Source organism: Clinocottus analis, unplaced genomic scaffold (assembly GCF_023055335.1).
Source record: "Clinocottus analis isolate CAN_PGR_092001 unplaced genomic scaffold, fCliAna1.0.p SCAF_7, whole genome shotgun sequence".
In the NCBI taxonomy this organism is placed as follows: domain Eukaryota; kingdom Metazoa; phylum Chordata; class Actinopteri; order Perciformes; family Cottidae; genus Clinocottus; species Clinocottus analis.
The window spans coordinates 16,611,250-16,634,536 of NW_027176229.1; the positions used below are offsets into that span (position 1 = coordinate 16,611,250).

Here is a 23,287-nt window from a genome sequence, read left to right on the forward strand (position 1 = left end):
TGATGAGAAGATTATGCAATTGTTTTGCTTTTGACTGACTAAAATAACCCAGCTAAAACTAATACAGTCCTACAATACATCCTATCGTTTTGAAAGTTATAGTGTGTGAGACAGTTTATGACGCTGTTGAGTATTGGTTTCTGCTCAAAGGTGTTTATAATATTTAGTCAGATTTAAATGGATGGTCAGAAGAACATAAGAAACACCTCAAATTTTTTCACAATGTATGTGCATTGAATAAAAACTAGAAACACCAAATTCGATCATTCAGACTGCATTAGCTGTGCATATAATACACTGTAAACTGATTAGGCTGTTACCACTATATTTACTGTTGCTCTTTGAGTAACTGATGCACCCAAATTACATGTTACAAGGGATTTTACAAGTTAAATTTAGCAAACTAATCTTTATGTCGTCAACTCTTAAAGGTCAATGGATACATGATAACATGCCTATAACATCTTATTAATGCAAATATTTTGCGAAATTGTCAACAATTTCTAAAAAAATGCTGAAACAAACATATTGTTGAAGGAGTTGTTGAACCATCTCCTTTGAACTTAAGCTGACGCCACTCGTCTGTTTGCAAACGTTTTTTTGTGGGAAGACGGAAGTAAATGAAGTGGGAGGGGACGAAGGCCATCTCAGCCCTGCTACGCCTGTCACGGTGAGCTGTTCGTGGAGATTTTCTCTCCAAATTCATTGTGTGGCGAGTCTAATTTTAACTCCAGAAGGCACGTTAATTCGTTTGGTAAGTTTTAAACCAGGCCGAAAGATTAAAAGCTTAACTGTCCCGACAAAGGCTTCCTTAAGCCTGTTCTCAGAAGGTCACGTCTCAGCCGAGCTAGAGAAGTATCGTTAGTTAGCTGACACTGACAGGCTGCAGCTGAGAGCTAGTGTCCAAGACCAGCTTCATTCAGATAACTGCTGCAAACATGCAGGAATGGGCGAATCAGCTATGCGTGAGTAATTGGTCGAATAGAATTGTTGACTGCAGACATATCTGCACAAATTTAGCTAACTTGACCGTCACGTATTTTTATTTTTGTTCCCCAGTAGGATTATACACTCTCGAGCCTGGTATGCTAACGTTAGCGTCGTGCTGGTTTGATGCTAGCGAGCTGGCGAAGTGAGCAGTCATAACTTAAAGTCAGCTGACGTCAGTGTGAGGTCATCCTGTTGTTAATTTAAACACTGTTTAATGGTGTATTATAAGTTCGGTGTCAGTATAACACGGCAGCAGTGTGAACTCTCCGACTAAAGTAACGTTACTCGGCTAACTAGCTTGTTAGCTACGCTGTCGGTTGATGCTTCGTGTTAGCTTGATGCTAACAGCCTGTCCAGTGTTGACAGCTAACGCGACGTGAAGCTTAACTAATTAATCATAAAACGCTCGACGCACTTCGTTAATGTCATGTTAACGTCAATAACGGTTGAGTTCATTTTGACTCTGACTTGGTGTCCAATCGTTTTTCACTATTTCTGCAAGTTTCACAAACACTGTCAGGATATCACTGTGTAATAGGAGCTCAGTCAAGTTAATGACATTAGCCCTTAAAATATTCTTTATACAGATGTCGTCTCTTTCAATCAGTGTAGGCAACAACCCAGAGATAAATTAATATCTTGATTGTGGTAATAAAGTATCATAAACATGATTTATAACAAGACATGCTTTATCCAAGAAAAAGTGTTACGGTTCTTTTGAGAAATATTATAAAGTTGTCTTTATGACTGCAACCAGAAAATACTCACAAAACTTAAAAATATATATATGACAAATTAAGTGAATGTGTGTAAATCCTGGTTCTGTTCCTCCTTTAGCAGGATAATGTTAAATATTTTTATGGTGCTTGATAAACTTAGCAAGCATTGCCTTTTTAAAGTTGGAAGTATTGTTGCATAAATGGAAGAGGATCCATTGCAGAGAGAGTAATTCTACAACAGGAAATACATAAAGTTAGTAAGCTGCAGCAGTTGTCTCAGTAATATAGATGTTGTTGGCCTCATGAATGCTAACCAACACTTTTCACAGTTTAAGAATATATTCAAGTGTCTATTGTTTTCTTCTCTCAGATGAGTCTCTGACATTATTTCAGAAGAAGACAGGAATTCATCTTTTTCCCCTTAGTTTGCACTTCTAGAGTTTCCTGTTGCACTTTTGAAGCTCCAAGTTTCCACTCAGAAAAAAGATTCACATTCGACTCTCTTTTGCAGGAGAATCGACAATTTGGATCCAAGATGACGGACTCCAAGTACTTCACCACTACCAAGAAAGGTATGTTAGCTAATTTGTTAATTCACAGGATAAGGGATTTAGATTTAAGTAACGTATTTTTTGTTTCTTTGCTGTAAAGATATGTGTGCATTAACAATACCTAATTGACCCAGCTGGTCGATGACATTGCTTATCATCACCTTGCCTTGTATCAAGCTTATTGCCAAGAACTGAACAGCTCTGGTTATTGTAAATCAGATTAGACATCTTGAACATTACGTGTCAGAGATTTTACTGTCCTGCTGTGCCTCCTGTTGTATTTTTGTGGCTCTTTTCATGAACAAGATTTGAGCATGTGCCCACACACAGGGCTCTGGAAATGCAAACAGATGCTTATGTGTGATAGTGTAAATACTCCATATGTTTGTTAGATTGCTTGAGACGTAAGAGTAGATTTCTTTAAGTATGTGCTTTTTCTGTGGATCTGCCCAATGTTGCTGCTGGTTGTCTGAGGTTAACATCTTAAAGGGGATTGGGAGTGATTTGTGGTTTACAATGCCTGAGAAACTCAAAAGAGGTAGACTCAAATTTAAGCCAAAAATTGACAGTGTGCTGATGGTGTGTGTTTTCTAGTCTACTTCATGCAGATACACATCTCAGTAACACAATGTACAATGCACACAATGCACAATGTAAAAGCGAAATAATGAAATTATTGGTATCTCCACTATCATAAGGATCAGCACGTCACCAGTTCATGACATTAATGTGAATATGTTTCTGTTGTCAATATGTATGCCGTGATAAAAAGTATGCTGAATTAATTTTTTTTATTAATTTGATGTTCAATGTGTTGTGGTGTGTTCCAAATGTCACGTATGACCTCTAACCGAGAACACTCGTAAAACAAGAACTTACCAAGATTTTATAATACAATACCAAGTTTTGTTTTGAAAGGTAATACATTATCATATTTAATAATTGCCCTGCCTGCTGCAGCTTCATAAAATAATAATTTTTATCACAGTTTTTTGTTCTAGATTTTGGAAGGAAATCATGGTAGAGGAAGCGGCAGCCACAGTGAGCTGAGCTGGTTAAACTATGAATACATTGGATTGGGGCTGAAATGTAACCTCACCTTTTTTTTATCAAGCTGTAAAAAAATCACTTAAATCCTGTATTTGGATTGATGCACCGAGACCACTGACAACCAAAACCACCCACCAGTATTAGAAACTGCTGGAGAAAAAGGTCATGCTACAGTACTCTTCGCCTACATAACAAATGGAATAAATTAGGTGTGGTTTACTTTTTTCTCGTGTGTACAGGCGAGATCTTTGAGCTCAAGGCAGAGCTAAACAGTGATAAGAAGGAGAAAAAGAAGGAGGCTGTGAAGAAGGTCATTGCATCTATGACAGTTGGCAAGGATGTCAGGTGAGCCAGTGAAAATGTTGTATAAAATATCTACACTGAAATAATGCACTGTAACAAATGGCCTTTCATTTTGAATCAGTAGTCACTTAACAGCTTGTTCCTCCTTTAGTGCTCTCTTCCCAGATGTTGTGAACTGCATGCAGACGGACAACCTGGAACTGAAAAAGCTGGTCTACCTCTACTTGATGAACTATGCCAAGAGTCAGCCAGACATGGCTATCATGGCTGTTAACACCTTTGTAAAGGTAAAGCCAATCCCTCTTGAATATGTACAAACTATATGAAATGATCTATTCATGATTAATTGTTTAAGTGCTGTAATCAATGCACATATAGTCTGCTTGGTACAATGCTATACAACAGTTTGTGCAAGTTCTTGCATGACTTATTGTCCTAATTTTTTTTTTAGTAGTACCAGTGCAAAGAACATCTTAATATTACTGGGAAATTGTTAATCAAAAATATTATAATTTTAGTATCCCATCATTTGGACAAACCGTTGGAATCATTTCAGACTGTCCTCATGTTAAGCATTTCTAGTAATTTGTGCTTTGCACTCTGTGATTTGGAAGATAAATACTAATAATTTATTTTAAGGTTTAATTTAAACCTACTCATGCGCACTGTACTGGGCTACATTCCTCTGTACAGCTGTAACTTCAATGACTTGTTATTATCTCAATTTAATGAAATGATTTTCAAAGCTCAAATTAATCTTCAAAGTACTTTGTCTGGCTCCCCTTTTATCATATTACTAAAGAAGGGACACCTCAATATATGATTTAATTATTTAGAGAATGCTTATGCAAATATGTGTTAGATACATTTAAAATGTCTTTCAGATGATGTAGTAATGAATTAAAAGTTGTGGCTAAATGTATGACCTCTTTGCACCACCCATCTAGGACTGTGAAGACCCTAACCCTCTCATCCGGGCCCTTGCTGTTCGCACAATGGGCTGCATCCGTGTGGACAAGATTACTGAGTACCTCTGTGAGCCACTGAGGAAATGTCTGAAGGATGAAGACCCGTATGTGAGGAAGACAGCTGCTGTGTGTGTGGCAAAGCTCCATGATATCAACGCCCAGTTGGTAGAGGACCAAGGCTTCCTGGACACCCTTAAAGACCTCATCTCTGACTCCAACCCCATGGTACGACTCCCCTGGGCAGCCCACTAGCTGGCTATTGAGCGAGCCAGATTTCTCACTCAGGGCGGTGCCACAGCAGGCTACGGGCCCCAGCTCTGCCTTAAATGATAAGCTTTTTTCTAGATGCACATGTTCAACATGTTGCAAGAACATTATTAGTTCAATGACCCCTTGTTTATATCTTGGTATAGCAGGGGTACTGTATTTTTCTATCTGAATTTATCTGTACACTTGTCTTTATCTTTAGGTTGTAGCAAACGCAGTGGCAGCGCTGTCTGAGATAGCAGAGTCTCATCCCAACAGTAATTTACTGGACCTGAATCCTCAGACCATCAACAAGTTGCTGACAGCTTTAAATGAGTGTACAGAGTGGGGACAGATATTTATTCTGGACTGCCTGGCCAATTACACACCTCGTGATGATCGCGAGTCCCAAAGGTAAGAGAAATCACTGCCTTTTATCAAAAGACCTGTATTTAACATTCTGAACATTAATAAAGCAGTAAAGATATATAGAGAAGTACTGTAATGTCTACCTGAGCAGAGAATCAAGTCACTCTCCGTATGCGTGTGTTATAATAATATTTTGCTCTCTCTCTACCATCAACATCTGCTAGCATCTGTGAGCGTGTGACCCCCCGGCTCTCCCACGCTAACTCTGCAGTGGTGTTGTCAGCTGTTAAAGTTTTAATGAAGTTCATGGAGATGCTGCCCAAAGACCTGGACTACTATGGCACCCTGCTTAAGAAGCTCGCCCCTCCGCTGGTTACTCTCCTCTCTGCTGAGCCTGAGCTGCAATATGTGGCTCTTAGAAACATCAACCTCATCGTACAGAGACGGTAAATATAGGGAGATAATCTGCGGAGGTCTTTTTAGTATTCTTTATACTTTGGGTGTATAAAGCCTAGTAGAAGTTGCATTTACTAATACATGCTACATTTCAGTTGGATTTCTTTTTATTTAATTGTATGTTCGTTTTCAGATTGCCACAAATAACAAGATTTTTTCTTTTCTCTTTAGGCCAGAGATCCTAAAACATGAGATGAAGGTTTTCTTTGTAAAGTACAATGACCCAATCTATGTCAAACTGGAGAAACTGGACATCATGATTCGCCTCGCATCTCAAGCTAACATTGCCCAGGTAAAGCACCCACGGCTGTAATACTTCCTTTATGAGGGTGCTTTTACTGAAGCAAAGATATTGGTCACAAAATCCTCTGAGTGACACTAATGCTGGTCTGTTCAACTGTAGGTCCTAGCTGAGCTCAAGGAGTACGCCACTGAGGTGGATGTGGACTTTGTACGCAAAGCGGTCAGAGCCATTGGCCGCTGCGCCATCAAAGTAGAGGTGGGTGCAGATGACGTCATACTGTCACCAGATGTTTTGTTGCTCAAACCCATGTTCAACAATAAAGCATTAGTCTTTATGATTGTTTATATATACTGGTCTTTGGACTCAATATAAGACTGTCAATTATAAAAGGTTACTACTCTGGTACAGTTTTTGTGTTTTTTAAAATGAATACAAGGTAGCTGAGTCATCATGACAAATGATTATACTGTGGTTAATTTTTTCCACTTTGTACATGCACATGTACACAATACGTCATGCTATTTTTCTCATTATCTCAATTGAACATACTTAAAATGAACACAGGACTGTATACTGTTGAAGCCTAACCTAAAGGCAGTATTCAAGTAATTTCTAGCAATTTACGTTACAAAATACATTATATAACAATATATGATATTTCTAAACCTATAAACTTCCATGTTAAAGCAAAAGTCCCATGATGTTTTTGTTCCTGAATACCCAGTTGTAAAACTAGGTGTTCCAGGTGATTTTCGCATCAACTGTAAGCCTGATTTATAATTCAACTTCTGATATAACTCCAACTCATCCCCGGAGATCAAGGACAAGTAAATGTGATGAGTTGTATCAAAAGGCTGAAAGGAACAAAGAAGAACACTTCAGTCTGACGTTGCTGGAAGATGTATTACTCATGTCTTTGACTAGTATATACCATAATGTCAAACTACTTCAAAACTCGTTTATGATTCGTGCATATTGTATGCACACAAGTTTTATGCTTTATTCTATCCTGTTTTCTTTTTTATTTGCCAATCATGACAGATTTCCCTTTTCTTTTATTTAATTAGCAATCAGCAGAGCGCTGTGTCAGCACACTGCTGGACCTCATCCAAACCAAGGTTAACTATGTGGTGCAGGAGGCCATTGTTGTTATCAAGGACATCTTTCGCAAGTACCCCAACAAGTAGGTTCTCTCTAAAGCATCAGTGTGGTTATTGCACATACTTTGTGAACGTGTCAGTATCCAGATACTGAGGCCGCTGTTTATCTTCAACCAGATACACAAGGCTCTGATCATAAGTATTTACACAGACGGCCCTCCTGTTCCACTTCACTGACCCTCAGATTATTTTGTCTTGGTCTTAAACTATACAGAGTGAAAGCTCATTACAAAGACAAAAAGGTTTTTCAGCTTCGTTTTCTGAGCAGACAATTGTCCTCTGAGTGTTTGTAGTGGACAGCACTTACGAACCTGCCTTCATGGCACCTGCTCAAAGGAGGTAAGGCAGATTGTGCTGGAGCGTGACTGCAGAGTGTATTCATGTGCCAGACAGAAACCTCGCCCACACAATCAGCGGTAGACCGTCACCGTGGAGTCGTGTGTATCCAAGGGAGCCGATTTGGAAAGCTTCCAGCTGCATATCATTCAATTCTTTAGCTGTACGAGTCACCTATTCACTTAAACTAATGCCGTTTCTGTTAATTGGACATCAACTAAATCTTTCTGTCAAGGCAAATCATGTAATGAAAGCATTATGTAAATGAAATGCCTCAACCACTACAGAAAACATTGACTGGTTGAGCATCTAGTAGGTGAAAGACCCGAAGTTCAGACCAGAGGTAAAAGGACAGTGAATATTGGATTTAAATTGTCGGGCTGCCAGAACACACAACTCCAAAGTAATGCTAATGTTGTTCTTTGTGAGCTCGATGTGGAAGATGCTGACATGGGTGTTTAACTGTTATTCAGCTGTTTTTTTTCCTGAACCTCAATTTAATGACTATGAAGTTTTATGTAAACGATAGTAATTTGCTCCATGTGATTTTTGTTTTTATGTGTCCAAATACATTTGCAACATTGGAGTTCATATGATGTTGTTTTGTGTGTCTGTTTCCAGGTACGAGAGTGTTATTGCCACCCTGTGTGAAAACCTGGACTCCCTGGATGAGCCGGAGGCTCGCGCCGCCATGATCTGGATTGTGGGAGAGTATGCTGAGCGCATTGACAACGCTGATGAGTTGCTGGAAAGCTTTTTGGAGGGTTTCCATGATGAAAGCACTCAGGTGTGTTTTAGGAGTGTTTGGACACTTTGTGATTTACAAAACAAGAAGTTCATTTTTAATGGTAATGACATCAATAATTTGCATTCAGTGCTGACAGTAGTTTGCATACGTTGCGGTCTGAGATAATTAAATGCATTGCTTAGCTGCTGGAAAAAGAGGTGACATGCTTCACACACATGCAGTACTACTACTGAAGAGAACAGTTCCTGTTTGATATACAAATTGTGCAGTACCGTGAGAGAGATCAAAGAATCCTTGCTGAGTTGTTTAATTAGTTTTACTGAGCCTAACCGTGCTTAAAAAGAAGTTACTAGAATAATGACAACACTTTTCATGCCTCTGTGCCGGCGATAGTCGTCTGTTTTTTTTGGTTGTATTCTCATGAACGCGATATCTCAGGAACACCTTGAGGGAATTACTCCAAATGCATTATTTATTTTAATTGATTAATTATGACAACTCAACACAAATATCTCAAAGAATAAAAGGAAGAATTAATGACATTTTTCAAAGACATGGACGTAAACAGGCTTGACTGGTTGGCAGAGACATAAGACCCAGAGGTGGTAATTTTTGTTATATCTGGCTTAAGCGCACGTTTTGTAGAGAAGCTAGCCTTTACTATTGCATTGGAGAAGGTTTTATAAGTAATGTTCTGGGTATGAAGGAACGTATCATTCATTTATTGTTCCCTTTTCTGGTGTTTGCTAAGTAAGTAACGTATATTTATATGGCACTTATGACAGACAAAGTGCTGTACAGGAGTCGAAAAAACAAAACATAAATTAACCCAAAGTGGTTAAGTCAGTAATTGTAATCTTTACTGTTGAGCATGGGCCGCCATTCATGGGAAACCTGAGCCGTGATAGTTAAAAAGGAGTTTTATTATGTGTTGGGGATCAGTACATATGCAATTTTACATGAACAGTTTTAGGCAAAATTGTATTCACACTAGCTTTAAACAATTGTAACTCTCTGTATGTGTTCACTGTGCCCTCCAGGTGCAGTTACAGCTGCTGACGGCAATCGTCAAGTTGTTCCTGAAAAAGCCCACTGAGACCCAGGAGCTGGTGCAGCAGGTGTTAAGTCTAGCCACACAGGTGAGAAACGAAACATACACACATTTGATGTTGCCTTTATTATGCAACTCTGATCTTGCCATCTATGTCTTCCTCTAGTTTGTGCAATATGTTTTCATCAGGCAGGGCTCCTGACTTTGCTTCTTTTTTTTTTTAATCTTTTCCAAAAGTTCTTTTATTGAATCCTTTCAGGGACACGAGATGACTGTAAAATGGATCTGAGCCTTGTGCTTCTGCCGCAGTGGTTTGAGTTTACTCTGCTCTTTCAGTAATTGGGTTTTAATGGCTTTAGTAGGGAGTTGATTTTATAAAACATTAGAATACTTTAATATATGAACAGTAGATGCTTCATAATGTTTTACAGACTGTGTACTGTATTACACCAGTTGTATGATTTTAGCTACAGCAATAAACTCTGTTCATGCAAACAGATGTACAAACAAACATTACAAATTGCACTTTGCGTCATAACTCAAAAGAACCTGATGACAAAATACAATTGTATTCATCGAACCCAAATAATTTAAATGCCTCGCATATTATCCGCAGTTTTACATTTTATACTGAATACATAAATGTAGCCCTTTTTTGATTTAGTTGAAACCATGACAAGTGTAGTTGATGACTCATGAATCATTGCTCAGTCTTCATACTGCGGCCAAGACAGAAAAAGAGTCTTACATTAAGTATTTATTAAACGGTTTCCATGAATAATTATCCTTCATCTCTGTTTCTCTCTCTCTTTCTCTCTCTCTCTCTCTCTCTTTCTCTCTCTTTCTCTCTTTCTCTCTCTGTAGGACTCTGATAACCCAGACCTCAGGGATCGCGGCTACATCTACTGGCGTCTGCTTTCGACAGACCCTGTGGCCGCCAAGGAGGTGGTTCTGGCTGAGAAGCCCCTTATCTCTGAGGAGACTGATCTGATTGAGCCCACACTGCTGGAAGAGCTCATCTGCCACATTGGTACTCTGGCCTCAGTCTACCACAAGCCTCCCAGCGCCTTTGTTGAGGGTAGCCGTGGTGTTCAGCACAAGAGACTCACTGGCAGTGCTGGATCGTGAGTCATGCACTTTTTTTTTTTTAAACACTGCAGGCAAAGGGTTTTGTTTACTTAAGTGGATCTAGCTTCTTGACTCTTTCCTTTGAATCTGCTGAGTTACATACTTTCAAGCGTTGTTAAAGCTGTGCAGCAGTTTTTCTGTGGTCCTTCCTGCCTTTACATGAAACTCATCACATGTATATCTAGTTACCTTGTAAATAGTAATCAAATGAATAACATAAAATGCAAAATTTAAATGTTGCTTTCTTTTTTTGCCCTTGTTTTGTTTCTACTAGTGGCGAGAGTGTTGAGAGCCCAGATAACGGTTCTGCTGCTGGAGTTACTGAGCCGCCTCCTGCTGTCATCCCATCCCAAGGAGATCTCCTCGGAGATCTGCTTAATCTGGACCTGACACCTCCTACCACCACCGGACCTCCACCACCCACCTCTTCTGGCATGCAGATGGGTGCTATGGACCTTCTTGGCGGCGGACTGGACAGCCTGGTAGGTCTTCAACACAACACTGAGAAGCTGTCGGGTTCTGAAAGGCTGGTACATCACATCTTAGTTGATTTCAGTAAAAGGCTTGATTTTTTTTTATTTATAGGACCTAGTGATGGTAATGTATCTTTGTATTCATCATTTTCTTTATTTTTTCTACCTTTTTTTTGGGTGCTTTTTTCTTTTCTTTTACCCTTGTTTGTTTCCCTTTCTTTGTTCAATGCTGCACCTGCAGATTGGGGATGAGTCTGAGCCGGTAACTACATGAAGGGAAAGGGCACAACATTTATAGACAATGTCAGGCCATTTTAGAAGATTGATTTGATCACTGTTTTACTGTCATTCTCATGCATCAGAATATTGGATTTTAATAGCCACTCTGACTGTCGTTCTCATGCATCAATTATCCATCATTATTTATCGTCTTTTATTATTCCGATATCCAGACTAAGCATGCTGTAAAATCCTTGAGTCCAACATTTTTTCTATTCTCTGGGCTCTGCATTGTTTCAATCAGCCGCCCATTCCCCTGCGGACGGACACTCCTCAGTCACCTCAGCTCCCACATCAGTGCCCATCGCCCCCAGATTACAGCCCGACTGAGGTTGGTTTAGGGGACCACACTGGACCAGTAAAGGCCAGCACCAGTCTAGAACCCCCCTCTAGTCCCCTTTTGTACCGCTTTGTCCTCTGAGTAGTTCTCCCCAGCACTGCTCTGTGCCTGTTGCATTGTTTATGTTTCCCCTCTCCATTTAGGTGAGATTTGAGTCGATGTAAAATTTTCGTTTCTTGTCAAATGTCCTCTTCCATATGAAGTAGTAAACCTTTGTGACTGTGTGAAATCACTATATTTTTTTGTCTTGTTCACTACCCCAACCTTTTCATCACCACAATAGAGCCATTTAGTGAGTAGCATTTGAACAAAACCTATTGGATTTCAATAGCCACTCTGACTTGTGTGGGCATCAAAAGGTCAGTTACATAAAATGAGAAATTATCCCGTCCAGTTGTCTCCTTATTCCTGTCACTCGTAAAAAAGTGTGAACCCCATAGCGGTCATTAATCACAGAAAGACATTTCTTAGACTCACACCATTCCACCATTGACGAGAATATGATTTAATGGTCCACCTTCCTGATTGTTTTTTGTGCCTGTCCTTCTATCCAGCTTGGCGGAGACCTTGGAGGAAATTCTGCTGTGAGTCATTTGTACGTTGTTGATCTTTTAATTGCCCGGAACAGAGTGATTTTGAATACGTTAGGTTAACACGTTGCTTTGCGACCCACAGATGGGGACTGGTTTTGGTGCTCCTCCAGCTGTGATGCCAGCCTCTTTCAACGCCCCTGCTAGTGGCGGTCTGGATGACCTGTTTGATCTCGGAGGTGGAGTTGGTATGCCTATGGGAGCCTTCAACCCCCCTAAAACAGTACGTCTTGATACACAAGGATTAAACATACTGCAAAGATCAATATAACACCAGTGTCGGAACCCAAAGAAACTATCATCTCTTTTCAGGTTTGGCTTCCAGCCATGAAGGCCAAGGGTCTGGAGATTTTGGGCACTTTTGTCCGCCGTGGGGGGGTCATCCAAATGGAGATGAACCTCACTAATAAAGCTATGAGTGTGATGACTGATTTTGCCATCCAGTTTAACCGAAACAGGTAAGACTAACTACTAAGAAATGCGTGGAGATTTTTGAACATTTACACATTTTGTGACGATTAACCCTTTTCCCACTGTGTTCCTCTGAAGCTTTGGTCTTGCTCCGGCTGGTCCCCTTCAGATTCTTACTCCTCTTAGCCCGAACCAGAGTATTGAAGCTGCCCTTCCCCTCAGCACTGTGGGGCCGGTCATGAAGATGGAGCCTCTCAACAACCTGCAGGTAACACCTTCACAAGCAGGATTCATGTCCCTGGAACTTGATGTGACTGCTAGTTTTTGTTTTGGATAAACATTGGTGTTGCATCCCTGCTTCTGCTTCCATTTTCCATTAATGACTGAGGGTTATGTCTGTCAACAATTTTTTTCAACAGTGGCCTTTTTAGGTTACTGATGCCTGAAGTTGTGTGTCCTAACATGTCTTTCTACTAGGCCCAAAGGCCTTGAACTTTGTGACAGTCCCTCTGTCAGAGTTTGCTTTGTAATGTAAACAGAGGTGGGAGACAGATCAGAGGGTGACCAATATGTTTTCTTCAGGGCTGATGGGATACAGATGATTAGTAAGAAAGTAGAACTAATATTTGCGGTAAAAATGAAATTGTTGCTCACTTAGAAGTTAGTGCAGCGCCTGTATATATAATTTAAAAAATGTAAGTATTACAATCTCTACTTTGAATTCCTTTAAGCATATGTTTAATTAAATACTGCAAAACGTAACTTTTCAACAATCATTAAAACATGAAAGAGCCATTGCTCTTGCTGTGCTGACACCTGCTTTGCATATATTGCCATCTTCCTTCCCAGCTTTTAGTTGACTGTAATACTCCCGTGATGCACCTTTAGACCTTTTTCTTAAGCCATTGTTACTCTGCTCTTCTCTGGTTTATCAGTGAAGTGGGCAACTGGGAACCTAATAACAATGACTAAGATTTCTTCAAATTGGGTAAAAACATTCACTTGAACTGATTAGAATTTTGGTCGTCAAAGGTCACTGTGACCTCATAAAAAATGTTTTGGGGCCATAACTTGATAATTAATATGCTAATTGTGACAAATTCACACAAAGGGCTAATAGGATGGAATGATTTAAGGAGTAACTTTTTGAACAGATATGGACGTGATCTGGAGCATAAGCAGTTGGTAAAGGCATAGAAGCACTAAGGCGATGACTTACAATAATTGTACAAAATATCTATTCTGATTATCGTAAAAATGCTGACTGTTGGGCCAATAATCGGTTAACCTCAAACTTCTTATATAAACGAATACCTTACTTTGCTTAATCTGTCATATTCCTAATAATAATTGACAATTCAATTTATCTTTTATATTTAAGTTTACTGAACAAATGGTTCAGATATTCAAATGGGCCTGACTGTATCTCTTTGAATATATGTTTAAATACATGTCCATATGTCTTAAGTGATTAGTGATGTGTCCTCACTGTTATTCAGCTATACTGTTCCCTGTTGTGAATAAAAACATGAAACAACCATCAAAACGGTTGTGGGTTGCAAGTAAAAAGAGCGGCAGAGGCTGGCTCGTGTTTGATCAGCGTGGTTCTTTTAACTGGGCGAAATTAAGGACGGTTGCTGTGTGCAGCTGGAGAGAGAAGATAACAGTGGAAAGGGAATGATCGAGGTGGGGGTCATTATGGGCCACGCAACGCACGGCTCCTTTGTTTCTCCTGGCCTCAGAAGGCCTTTTCACACTGCTGGCTCTGGACCCAACTTTGATGGGTACCGTTGGCAAAAAGAACATAGTCTTGGATTACATTTTTTTTTAAAGGTTCTGCATTTTTTTTTTTTTTTTTCTTAAGGAAGATATGTTAGTATAATATTTTTCAACAATGTGTGGTCACATTTAATGAAACACTTTACGATAGCAAAGAATGTTAAGTAAACATACTATGTGATCGATCAAGAAATCAATCACCTGCTAAGCTAAATTAGACAGATAATCATTTTCGTTTCTAGATGACATTGCCAGCTGATTCCTTGCTGTGCGAGATCATTTCTCCACAATTTTCTCCTCTTAAATGCTAAATAACAATATTATCTTAATATGTGATATATTTTTTAAAATGGCTATTTAATTCTAGATTGCGTTTGGTCGTAAACTGGCGGTTACGTGCACGCCATTGCCGAACTAGTTCATTGAATGCTGATTAAGCCTAACGGCTTCAGGGAAAACTTTCTTTATTCCTCAGTAGACCAGAGTCGTGGTGTCCTGTGACTCTGGAGAACTATTCTCGGAACGAGTTGTTAACTCGATGTCAATACATCAGCAATTCACAAACTGCTGTTAACCATAATTGCACGCTCACTTACAGTTCTTCCCAGCGTAGTTGCTTATTCTCGCTCTGAGTGCTTACTGCGTACGTCAGTCTACCTGCATTATCCAATACCTTAATGGGCAGTGCAATAGTGGCAGGGTCAGGAGTGAACAGAAAAATGATATATACATTTTTTACTTACAGCCGATTTAAGTCCTCTCCTCCTCCCCACCAAAAAAACAGACCGGGAAAGAGCGCCCCAAGGGACGGAGGAGATGAGGGGCGTTCATCTGCAGACATACGCCATAACCTGTCGACAGTGCTTGTTGAATTTAAATTCAAATTAATAATTAATTTAAATTATTTTCACAAACAGGCAAAAGTTCACTTTGGTCATGTCAATCCAAATTTTTCACAGCCAGAGTTGACTAATTCATATAACTTGTATTTACTGTGAAGGCAAAATAAACAGGCACAGATTGAAAAATTAGATGCGACCAATCGTACCAAATAATTGTTTGTATTAGCGTGCTCACAATATCTTTGTGCTAAAAGAGACAGAATTTAGGAACCTCTAGTCTAATAGATTACAGCACATGAGATTTTAAATGTCAAAAATCAAGTCCTGCAGTATCCATATTAGTTTGGATTCTGATTTCCATAGACATGTCTTATATTAAAGAGCTTATTGTTGACAAACATACAGAATTAAGCTTTAAATTGTTTGTTTCACTCAAAGTGTTACTGTCAGTCCTGCATTGCACCCAGGAATAAGATGCCCTGATGAATTATTCACAAGTCATTCTTCAGCTCTCGTCTGGCGGCGTTCATTGTCCCCCTAACAGCGCCTCTCTGTGAGCAGGCTGATCAATATCACCGGCTGTTCCTTCAGGTTCCTCCATTATACCACCGTTGTTCTCATGTTTCAGTGAACTTTTGCCACCAGGGCTGTCAACGATCTGAGGAACGTTGGTTAACAAGTCACTCTTTTTTCTTTTTTTAAACGTCGACCTGCTGTTCGGTGCTATTTTGGTTTTCTCTCATTTGTGAGTCGTCTTTGTGTTTTAATCTTATTTTTGATATTTTATTTTTAACCACTGTCTGCTATTTTTACCTCCCAATCATTCCATATTTATTGTATTCCTCAGTAAAGCCCTTTCTGGAAGCTGTTTGTAGAAACAGTTACTATTGAAATATTTAACTTGCAGCTGATCAACACATCTGGGTGATGCCGTTGAATGTGTGTTTGCATGACTGAGTCACGTGCTCGTTGTGCATATGTTGCTTACGGCGTATGTTTTTAAGGTGGAATTTTACTCTTGTAAACTTTGGTTCCATATTACATGCATCAATCTACATACTTTTGTTCGGAGTGCTGCTTGACGGTTGGCTACAAATTCACAAACCATTACACCTGTTACGTTGGCTTGTAAGTAATGTCTGCTCATATTCTTGGGCAAATAAAAGTTTCATACTTACTGTGAGACATCGAGTGAGGCCTGTGATGAACACTGATGTAGTATTGGCTGTGTGCGAGTGTGTTTATGGGAAAGGGAAATTCCCAGAGGGCTTTACCCTTCTTGTTTTGTAAATATACAGCACACATCCACCAGCAATGACCATCGTTGAAGGGCACTAGAAAAGTAATTACCCATGTATTGCTTCTTGTTTCTCCTCCTCTACCTCCTCCTTGGATGTCATCACTCTCGCAGGTGGCAGTTAAGAACAACATTGATGTATTCTACTTCAGCTGCCAGTACCCCATCAGCATGCTGTTTGTTGAGGATGGGAAGATGGGTAAGTGTCTCAGCTAAACTTCTCCACACAAAAGCCTCACATCCCCCGCTGACGTCAATGCCACACATGCTTAGCCTTATATTGAACGCCAGGAAAGCGTCCTGAGACTTCAGCGTCTGACGACGAAAGTGCGTGTACTCGCTTGCCTCTCCAAGCTGTGCGTGCGTGCGTGCGCGTACTCGCTCGCCTCTCCAAGCTGCACAGTTTCTCTTGGATATAATATACTGTACTTTGGTATAGCATGTTTTATGGTAATGAAATATGACATAACCACATGATGAAGCCTATTTTTGTATACTCTATGTGATTAAGATAATTAACAATTAAAAAAAACTGAGTATTTTCTAAATACATAATACCAGCATCGTCTATATTTTATTGAAACAAAGGCGACAGGAAACGCAATATGAATCAAAAACTGCCTGTTGTGCTCCAGACCTAGTGTTTTTGTATTTAGTGTCATTTTGATGTAAAAAGTAATGTAGTGTGACGTTGTCAAACATTTAGTTATTGTGTGGGCTCCGCCTTTGGACTCATACGTCATCTCTTTGTCCACAGAGCGACAGGTGTTCCTTGCCACATGGAAAGACATTCCTAATGAAAATGAGGCCCAGTTTCAGATCAAAGACTGCCATCTCAACTCAGGTGAGGAAGATGCAAAGCGAACAGAGTGTGCACCACTACACAGGGCAGCCACATCCTGCTGCTTCTTTATATGTTAAAATGGCCTGACATAGTGGCTCATCAGCTGCAGTCCCCCATTTACGAGTGATAATTTAGTTTTACACAAGCGTAAGAGCAGCTGAACTGGAGAAGAATTCCTAATGACGGCTTAATGGAGATTTTCCTCCATACATTACATTTCTTCTTCATGAACAAAGAGAGTGTTTCACATCCTACTGGGAAGCAGCAGCGAGACGTAGGCTGAGGAGAAAAGTTAATTCAGAATTAGTGACTGTATCTTTGCTGCAGGGATAGCCCGGGGTGATAAAGTAAAAATAAATCCTGCATCGTCTGTAACATTTAATGATTGTTTGATGACGAAAACTGAATACTAAAAATGAGCAATAGCTTGTTCAGATAGTTAAAACAGTCAAGTACAGAATTGATTCACATTTTTACTGCATTGTGCAAATTTCTGATTATGTTCCTACAACAGATGCCGCCTCCAACAAACTGCAGAGTAGCAACATCTTCACCATAGCCAAGCGCACAGTGGAGGGTCAGGACATGCTGTACCAGTCCATGAAGCTCACCAATGGCATATGGGTGCTGGCTGAGCTGAGGGTGCAGACTGGAAACCCAAACTACACGGTGAGTACCGTGTGCCACTTGCATCGGCTGAATTCATGATTTTGAGTTGTATCACTGTTCTCTTGCTGCTGTGTTTTACTGTTTACCTCCCCAAAAAATGTCTGGCGAGAGACATTAACAACTTTTCAGATTTTATTTAAGGTCGCAGTTTTTTAACAAAGGGTTGGTCACCGCAGCACAGAGACATCTTTACAGGAGTCGACGATACTAAACTCTAAAAAAAATGTTTTTTTAAAAAGATGAGAATTTCTCTAATCATTATTTACACGTCCAGCGTCGGAACTTCTGCACAAAATACTGTCATCGCCGCACGTCACAGACTGAGCCAAATGACACGGCAGAGACGATCAGAGATGATTACGCAGTAGTGAGAGAGTGGGAGGGAGAAAGCTGGTGGGTCGTTGTGATTTGGAGTGTGTCGCTAGTATTTGTGACTCAACTGTGTTGATTTTTGTTCTCCGTTGTGTTGTTGCACGTCTCTGCTTTGTCAGTGTGACGCGGGCTCCGGTCTTGATAGATCGTGTTGGGCTGAGACATTCTGCATGACGACCGTCCAGAGCGGTGACCTAGATGCGTCTCCTCCCAGCGCGTCACTCGGTCTGCTTTCAGTTCACGTTTTTATTTATAGGTGCCACTCACTGTTTTTGTTTCCTCCAGTCGAGACTCGTCCATATGTCAGTTACCCGGCTCTCGCTCATTAAATCTTTAGGTTGTTTATCTGGTCACAACTTCTTATGTTAGTGCGTCATTGTGTAGTCTAATCTCACATGTGAGGTTTGGAAATATACAACTTTGGGAGAATTTCCTTGAGATAAAGAGATGAATTAACTGAAGAGAAAGCACATTTTTTACTTAATTGTAGCGCATTTATTTCTAATCTGTGTGCATTTTTCATTTTCTTTGTTTCTTTTATATTTCCCCTGTGTGGAGGTTTGCTTTTACTTCTCAATTTTGAAGTTCAAAGATATCCTCAGCAGGGCAGGAAAGGCTCCCTACTTTAAGAAGGTGGATCATGAATTGTTAAGTGAAGACAAGACTTTAAAGTTAACTGTGCTGCATGTACGTTGTGTATTCTGAGGCTCGTTCTCTGGCTGCTGCACGCTCCCTGCGCTGTCTTTGCAAAGCACATTAAAGCCAAGCGGCTGAAGCCTTTTGTCAGCAGCTATTTTTAGAGCTGAAGAAGTAAAGCCCCACCGCTGCGGGGTGGGTGAGTTATTGTGTTTCTGAAGACCAGACACACAAACAATTGTAATTTGTTACGTACAGCATCATTTGATTTGTGACTCTGCTTACCCATGGTTTAAGTTTTTTTTTTCTGGTATCTCAAGGTTCACCACCACCACAACAACCTTTCATGTTGTCATTTGGTACCTTGTTGCAAAATTGATTATAGCAGCTTTAAGAGTATCCAGAGTTAAGTGTCAGCAGCTCTCAAATTCCCTGCGACTAACGTCCATCGGAGCTTATGTATACTTTATAGTTTTTATTCTGGAATTGGGACATCAGCATATCTTTTTGACATGAAGTGTGAAAACTATGTGACCTGTGATGCTGGCTGCTTTTTCTCAGTTCTCAGAGTGAGAAGGAAGGCTCTGTGCTAATGTGTTTGAAATTATTTTTGCAACAATATAATGAAATACATTTGTCAGGTATTCATTTAACTGAATTAACAGACATCAGACACACTTGTAAGGTTATTTCATCCTTTAAATGTTTCTTTATCGGGGGACTTGTTGAGGGATAACTCTGATGATGATGATGATGATGATGATGATGATGATGGTGGTGGTGGACATGGTCTCAACCACAAGACTCAACAACAACTGCTGTTCAGTAAACAAGTTTGTGGTTTAGTATTTAAAATGTTATGATTTAAGATCATTTATGAAACTATGATCCAGCCTCGAACAGTCCTTTCTCTTTGCTTCGCCGTCTGCTCTTCTGCATTGCTGCGTCAGAGATCTGCAGCGGCTCCTGGTCCCGTTTCATGCAAATTTGACTTGGAGTGCAGTATTTTACTTGTTCCTTGCATTTTGCGAGTCGTGTAAACGCATCGATACTTGAAGTTAATTATTTTTGGGCTGATCAAACAAAACTATATTAAAATTATTAGAATTACATCTCGATCTGTACCTGATGTGCACATTCAGGGAGTACACCCTGCTTTTACATTACTTTGGCCCTTGTTCTTTTTTGCCCCTGTAATTGTAATTTGATACTAAGGTTTTTTTTAGCAGCAAGCCGTGAGATGAACACATAAATGCTGCAGTTTCTGGCTCTCTTAATGGCAGTTTCTACACAGTGGCTAGAGCATCCGCATTTCCTCACATCTTTTACCCCATGCTGACAGGAGAGCCCTGCCTAAATGTAGCCAGAAGCTGCATGCATTAGTAAAGAGCCCAGAGTGTGCGAAGGCAACCCTTACGGAGCTGTGCACTACCACTGCTTTATTCCACTGCAGCTGTCTGGTATCCAACACATCCTGGTATCCATTGAGTCGAGGAGGGCCGTGCTGTAAAACTGCTGTCAGTCGCTCACCAGAGCGCTGGTTACTAACTGATCACTATTTTTGTTATTATTGTAGTGTTAAAGGGACATTGTTGCAGTGTTCTCACAGCAACACTGTAGACACTATAAATATGCTGAAAGGTATTTATATTAGGTCCCATTTCAAAACTACAGGGAAAAACAAGCCCTTAAAAACATTTATTTTTCTCACCACTGCCTCAAATTGTGAGGAGGTAGTGCTGAGCAGGGATTACTGAATATAAATCATGGGAAAATCGTGTGTGTATGTGCGTGTGTGTGTGTGCGCACACTCTCTAACACTGACAAATGGAGCCCCTAATAACACACATCAAAGAAGAAAAGCGCCGCTAGTTTTGATTGTGCGGCAATTGATTAATGAAACAATTTAAAATATTCAGAATCATGTCTCCTGTATTTATTAAGTGCAACGCCATGACTGTCGGTCCTCATATAATTATTCCAAAGTTGCAGCTGTCTTGTGTTTCTGGATTTGAAGAAATATCATCTGCAGTATGATTGCTGATGGAAAAAAAAAACTCATTTATGAGTCTCAAATCCTAAACCTGCTCCCAGCTGATACCGACATCAAAGAGTGGAGAGGCTGTGTCTCTTCTCTCTTGTGTGTTTGTGTCTACATTGCTGTCTGCGTGTCTCTTTGTCTGATGAGACTAAATTTAGAAGTGTTTTAATAAAGATATTTTTTACTTGAGAAATAATTGATTTTTGTCTCTGGGAAGCAAAACAAGCGTCTTTTCCTTTTTATAAAGACAAGCTTATAACAACGGTGCTCATTCCTGATGAAGATCCTGTTGACAAAATGTTTACAGTCATTTACATTAAAGACTTATATTAAAAATTAACTTGCTACATCAATTAGCCTATTAATCAATTGTACTAAGACAAACTTTACATTTCTCTTAGTTTTGTAAAATGCCGTGTCATTAAAACTCCTGTCTCCATAGACGGTCAGTATATTTTCTTAGCTTCATCTTGTTGCTAAAGGTTTATGTAACTTATGTGTCAATTGTGTACTGAATGTCAAACGTTTAACAGCCTTTTCATGTTAACAGTAAATATCATAACCAACTCTGTCCCACTCTTCTCTTCCTCAGATCTCTCTAAAGTGCAGAGCTCCAGAGGTTTCCCAATGTGTTTTCCAGAACTACGAGACTGTGCTGAAGAACTGAGCGCCTCCATCGACCCGGCTGCTGCCCTCACAGAGTTGTGGCACCTTCTCTTGCTCGCCCTCACCCCACCCACCACCCATATTACAACCTAATGCAGTGTCAGGGCCACTTCCTGCTGTGTTGGTGCTCTCTGTCAATCGAGCTGTTAGGTTTCATGATTTGAATCTCATTTTTGATCCATCGCTGGTTGATTTCTTTTCAAAGACTGCAGAAAATCCTGGTTCACTGGTTTGCCGCATTCTGTCCCCTCTTTGTATGTTTGTTATACAAAAAGATTCGGTTTCATGACATTTTCTTTATGATGTATGTTCTGAATGCTCACCGTCACACTGTTGCTCTTTGATGACCGGTGTTCTTTCGGGGACAGACTGCTGCATCCCTGTGAGTGTTTTCTCTGCATGAGGCTTTTTAATCATTATCAAGCCCCACTTCTCTGCAAATTGGAGTCTATTTTTAGCGTCTGCAATCAGCAGGTCTACGTCTGCATATTTATTTAGGGTACATTCAAGAAAAAAGGCTTTAACTTTCCTCTCCCTTTCCCTGTGTGAAGTGGCTGTGTGGGCCGTAGAAAAGACACATAGATACTTACAAACTACATTATTTTTGTCTTTGTGTTTGTTTTTTTTTTTTTTTTTAACAGTTTTCTTATGTGTCTCTGGATCTTCTACTGTCCCTAAGAGCAGACTGTGTGCTGTGTCCATGAAAGCTGTTTGTTGCTGTGCAGTTATTTTTGTTTTTCCATCAATCTCTAGACATTCTAAAGACTTGCAGCAGTCCTACTCTTCCTTAGTCATTCCATTGTTGTGTGTGTGTGTGTGTGTGTGTGTGTGTGTGTGTGTGTGTGTGTGTGTGTGTGTGTGTGTGTGTGTGTGTGTGTGTGTGTGTGTGTGTGTGTGTGTGTGGATTTGTTAGTGTTCATTTGGCAAGCTGAGAGAGAGCCTCAGGTGTTGAGGATTTTGAATTTGCTGCTTCCCCTCCTGCGTCAGTGACAGCCTCTCGAGTACCACGGCCACCTGAGATGAAGGCTCATGTGAGATAACTCTAAACGTATGACGCCATGGTCTGAAACACTTCTGAGTAACACGTATAGATGTAGCACACTGCGTACATCCACTGTCCCTGTTCTACCTGCAGACTCGACCAGATTAATTGGATTTCTTATTCAGAGTCATTACACTGAAGCCCTTTTTATCGGCTCTACAGGATGTATGCTCCCACGCTAACGGCTTGTAAAGATTACACCAGAGGTGGCTGTGTATTCTGAGCGAGTTTGTGTGGCGACAGCTGATTCATTGGAAATGCTGTAAAAAAAAATTTAAAAAATGAAATTACAAAAAAAGATGTTAAATCATATGATTTTGATTGACATGATTTTGTTCATTGTGTGTACGTCAAAACAACTATTAAAAGTCTTGATAAATTAACATAATCAGTCTTCAGTGTTTGACATTATGAATGAAACGCAGTGCAAGTAATTTGTATGGCAGTGTCCCAGGATGCAAACTGTTCCCTGTTTTATTTGCTTGGTAAAGTCCACATTTCCAAAGTCCCTGCAAGCCTGCGTGAATTGTTTGTGTGTGTGTGTGTGTGTATATATATATATACACACACACACACACGTACACATGCACGCACACACACACACACACACACACACTCTTTATAATCATTGATGACCTTTGAGGCGTCTCCTCTCGGGCTGCTCAGCTGCTGCTCCAGTGTTACAGA

The 23,287-nt window shown here is 40.1% G+C and overlaps 1 protein-coding gene across 4 annotated transcripts; it reads left to right on the plus strand.

Moving 5' to 3' along the window:
* Positions 1–564: 564 nt before the first annotated feature.
* Positions 565–22,982, plus strand: ap1b1 (adaptor related protein complex 1 subunit beta 1). 4 transcript variants are annotated; one of them, XM_068605234.1, is made up of 23 exons: positions 565–670; positions 2,221–2,281; positions 3,550–3,655; positions 3,765–3,900; positions 4,561–4,806; positions 5,051–5,241; positions 5,421–5,642; positions 5,824–5,944; positions 6,056–6,151; positions 6,964–7,079; positions 8,014–8,179; positions 9,181–9,279; positions 10,056–10,315; positions 10,594–10,801; positions 11,034–11,054; positions 11,966–11,995; positions 12,087–12,224; positions 12,314–12,459; positions 12,551–12,680; positions 16,445–16,529; positions 17,088–17,174; positions 17,689–17,843; positions 21,485–22,982. In XM_068605234.1, exons 2-23 carry the CDS (start codon positions 2,245–2,247, stop codon positions 21,557–21,559), a joined length of 2,871 nt encoding a protein of 956 aa, XP_068461335.1. In that variant the 5' UTR covers positions 565–670; positions 2,221–2,244; the 3' UTR covers positions 21,560–22,982. The 4 variants fall into 4 exon arrangements, with proteins under 4 accessions (XP_068461335.1, XP_068461334.1, XP_068461332.1 ...); XM_068605233.1 differs by having other exon boundaries at positions 641–754; XM_068605231.1 differs by lacking the exon at positions 565–670 and adding an exon at positions 845–965.
* Positions 22,983–23,287: the final 305 nt, after the last annotated feature.

Coding starts and splice junctions, on each gene's coding strand:
- ap1b1 (XM_068605231.1), top strand. CDS start 939: ATGCAGGAATGGGCGAATCAGCTATGC. Junction 8,180..9,180: donor TCCATGATGAAAGCACTCAG/GTGTGTTTTAGG, acceptor TGTGCCCTCCAG/GTGCAGTTACAGCTGCTGAC. Junction 12,225..12,313: donor CCTTCAACCCCCCTAAAACA/GTACGTCTTGAT, acceptor ATCTCTTTTCAG/GTTTGGCTTCCAGCCATGAA.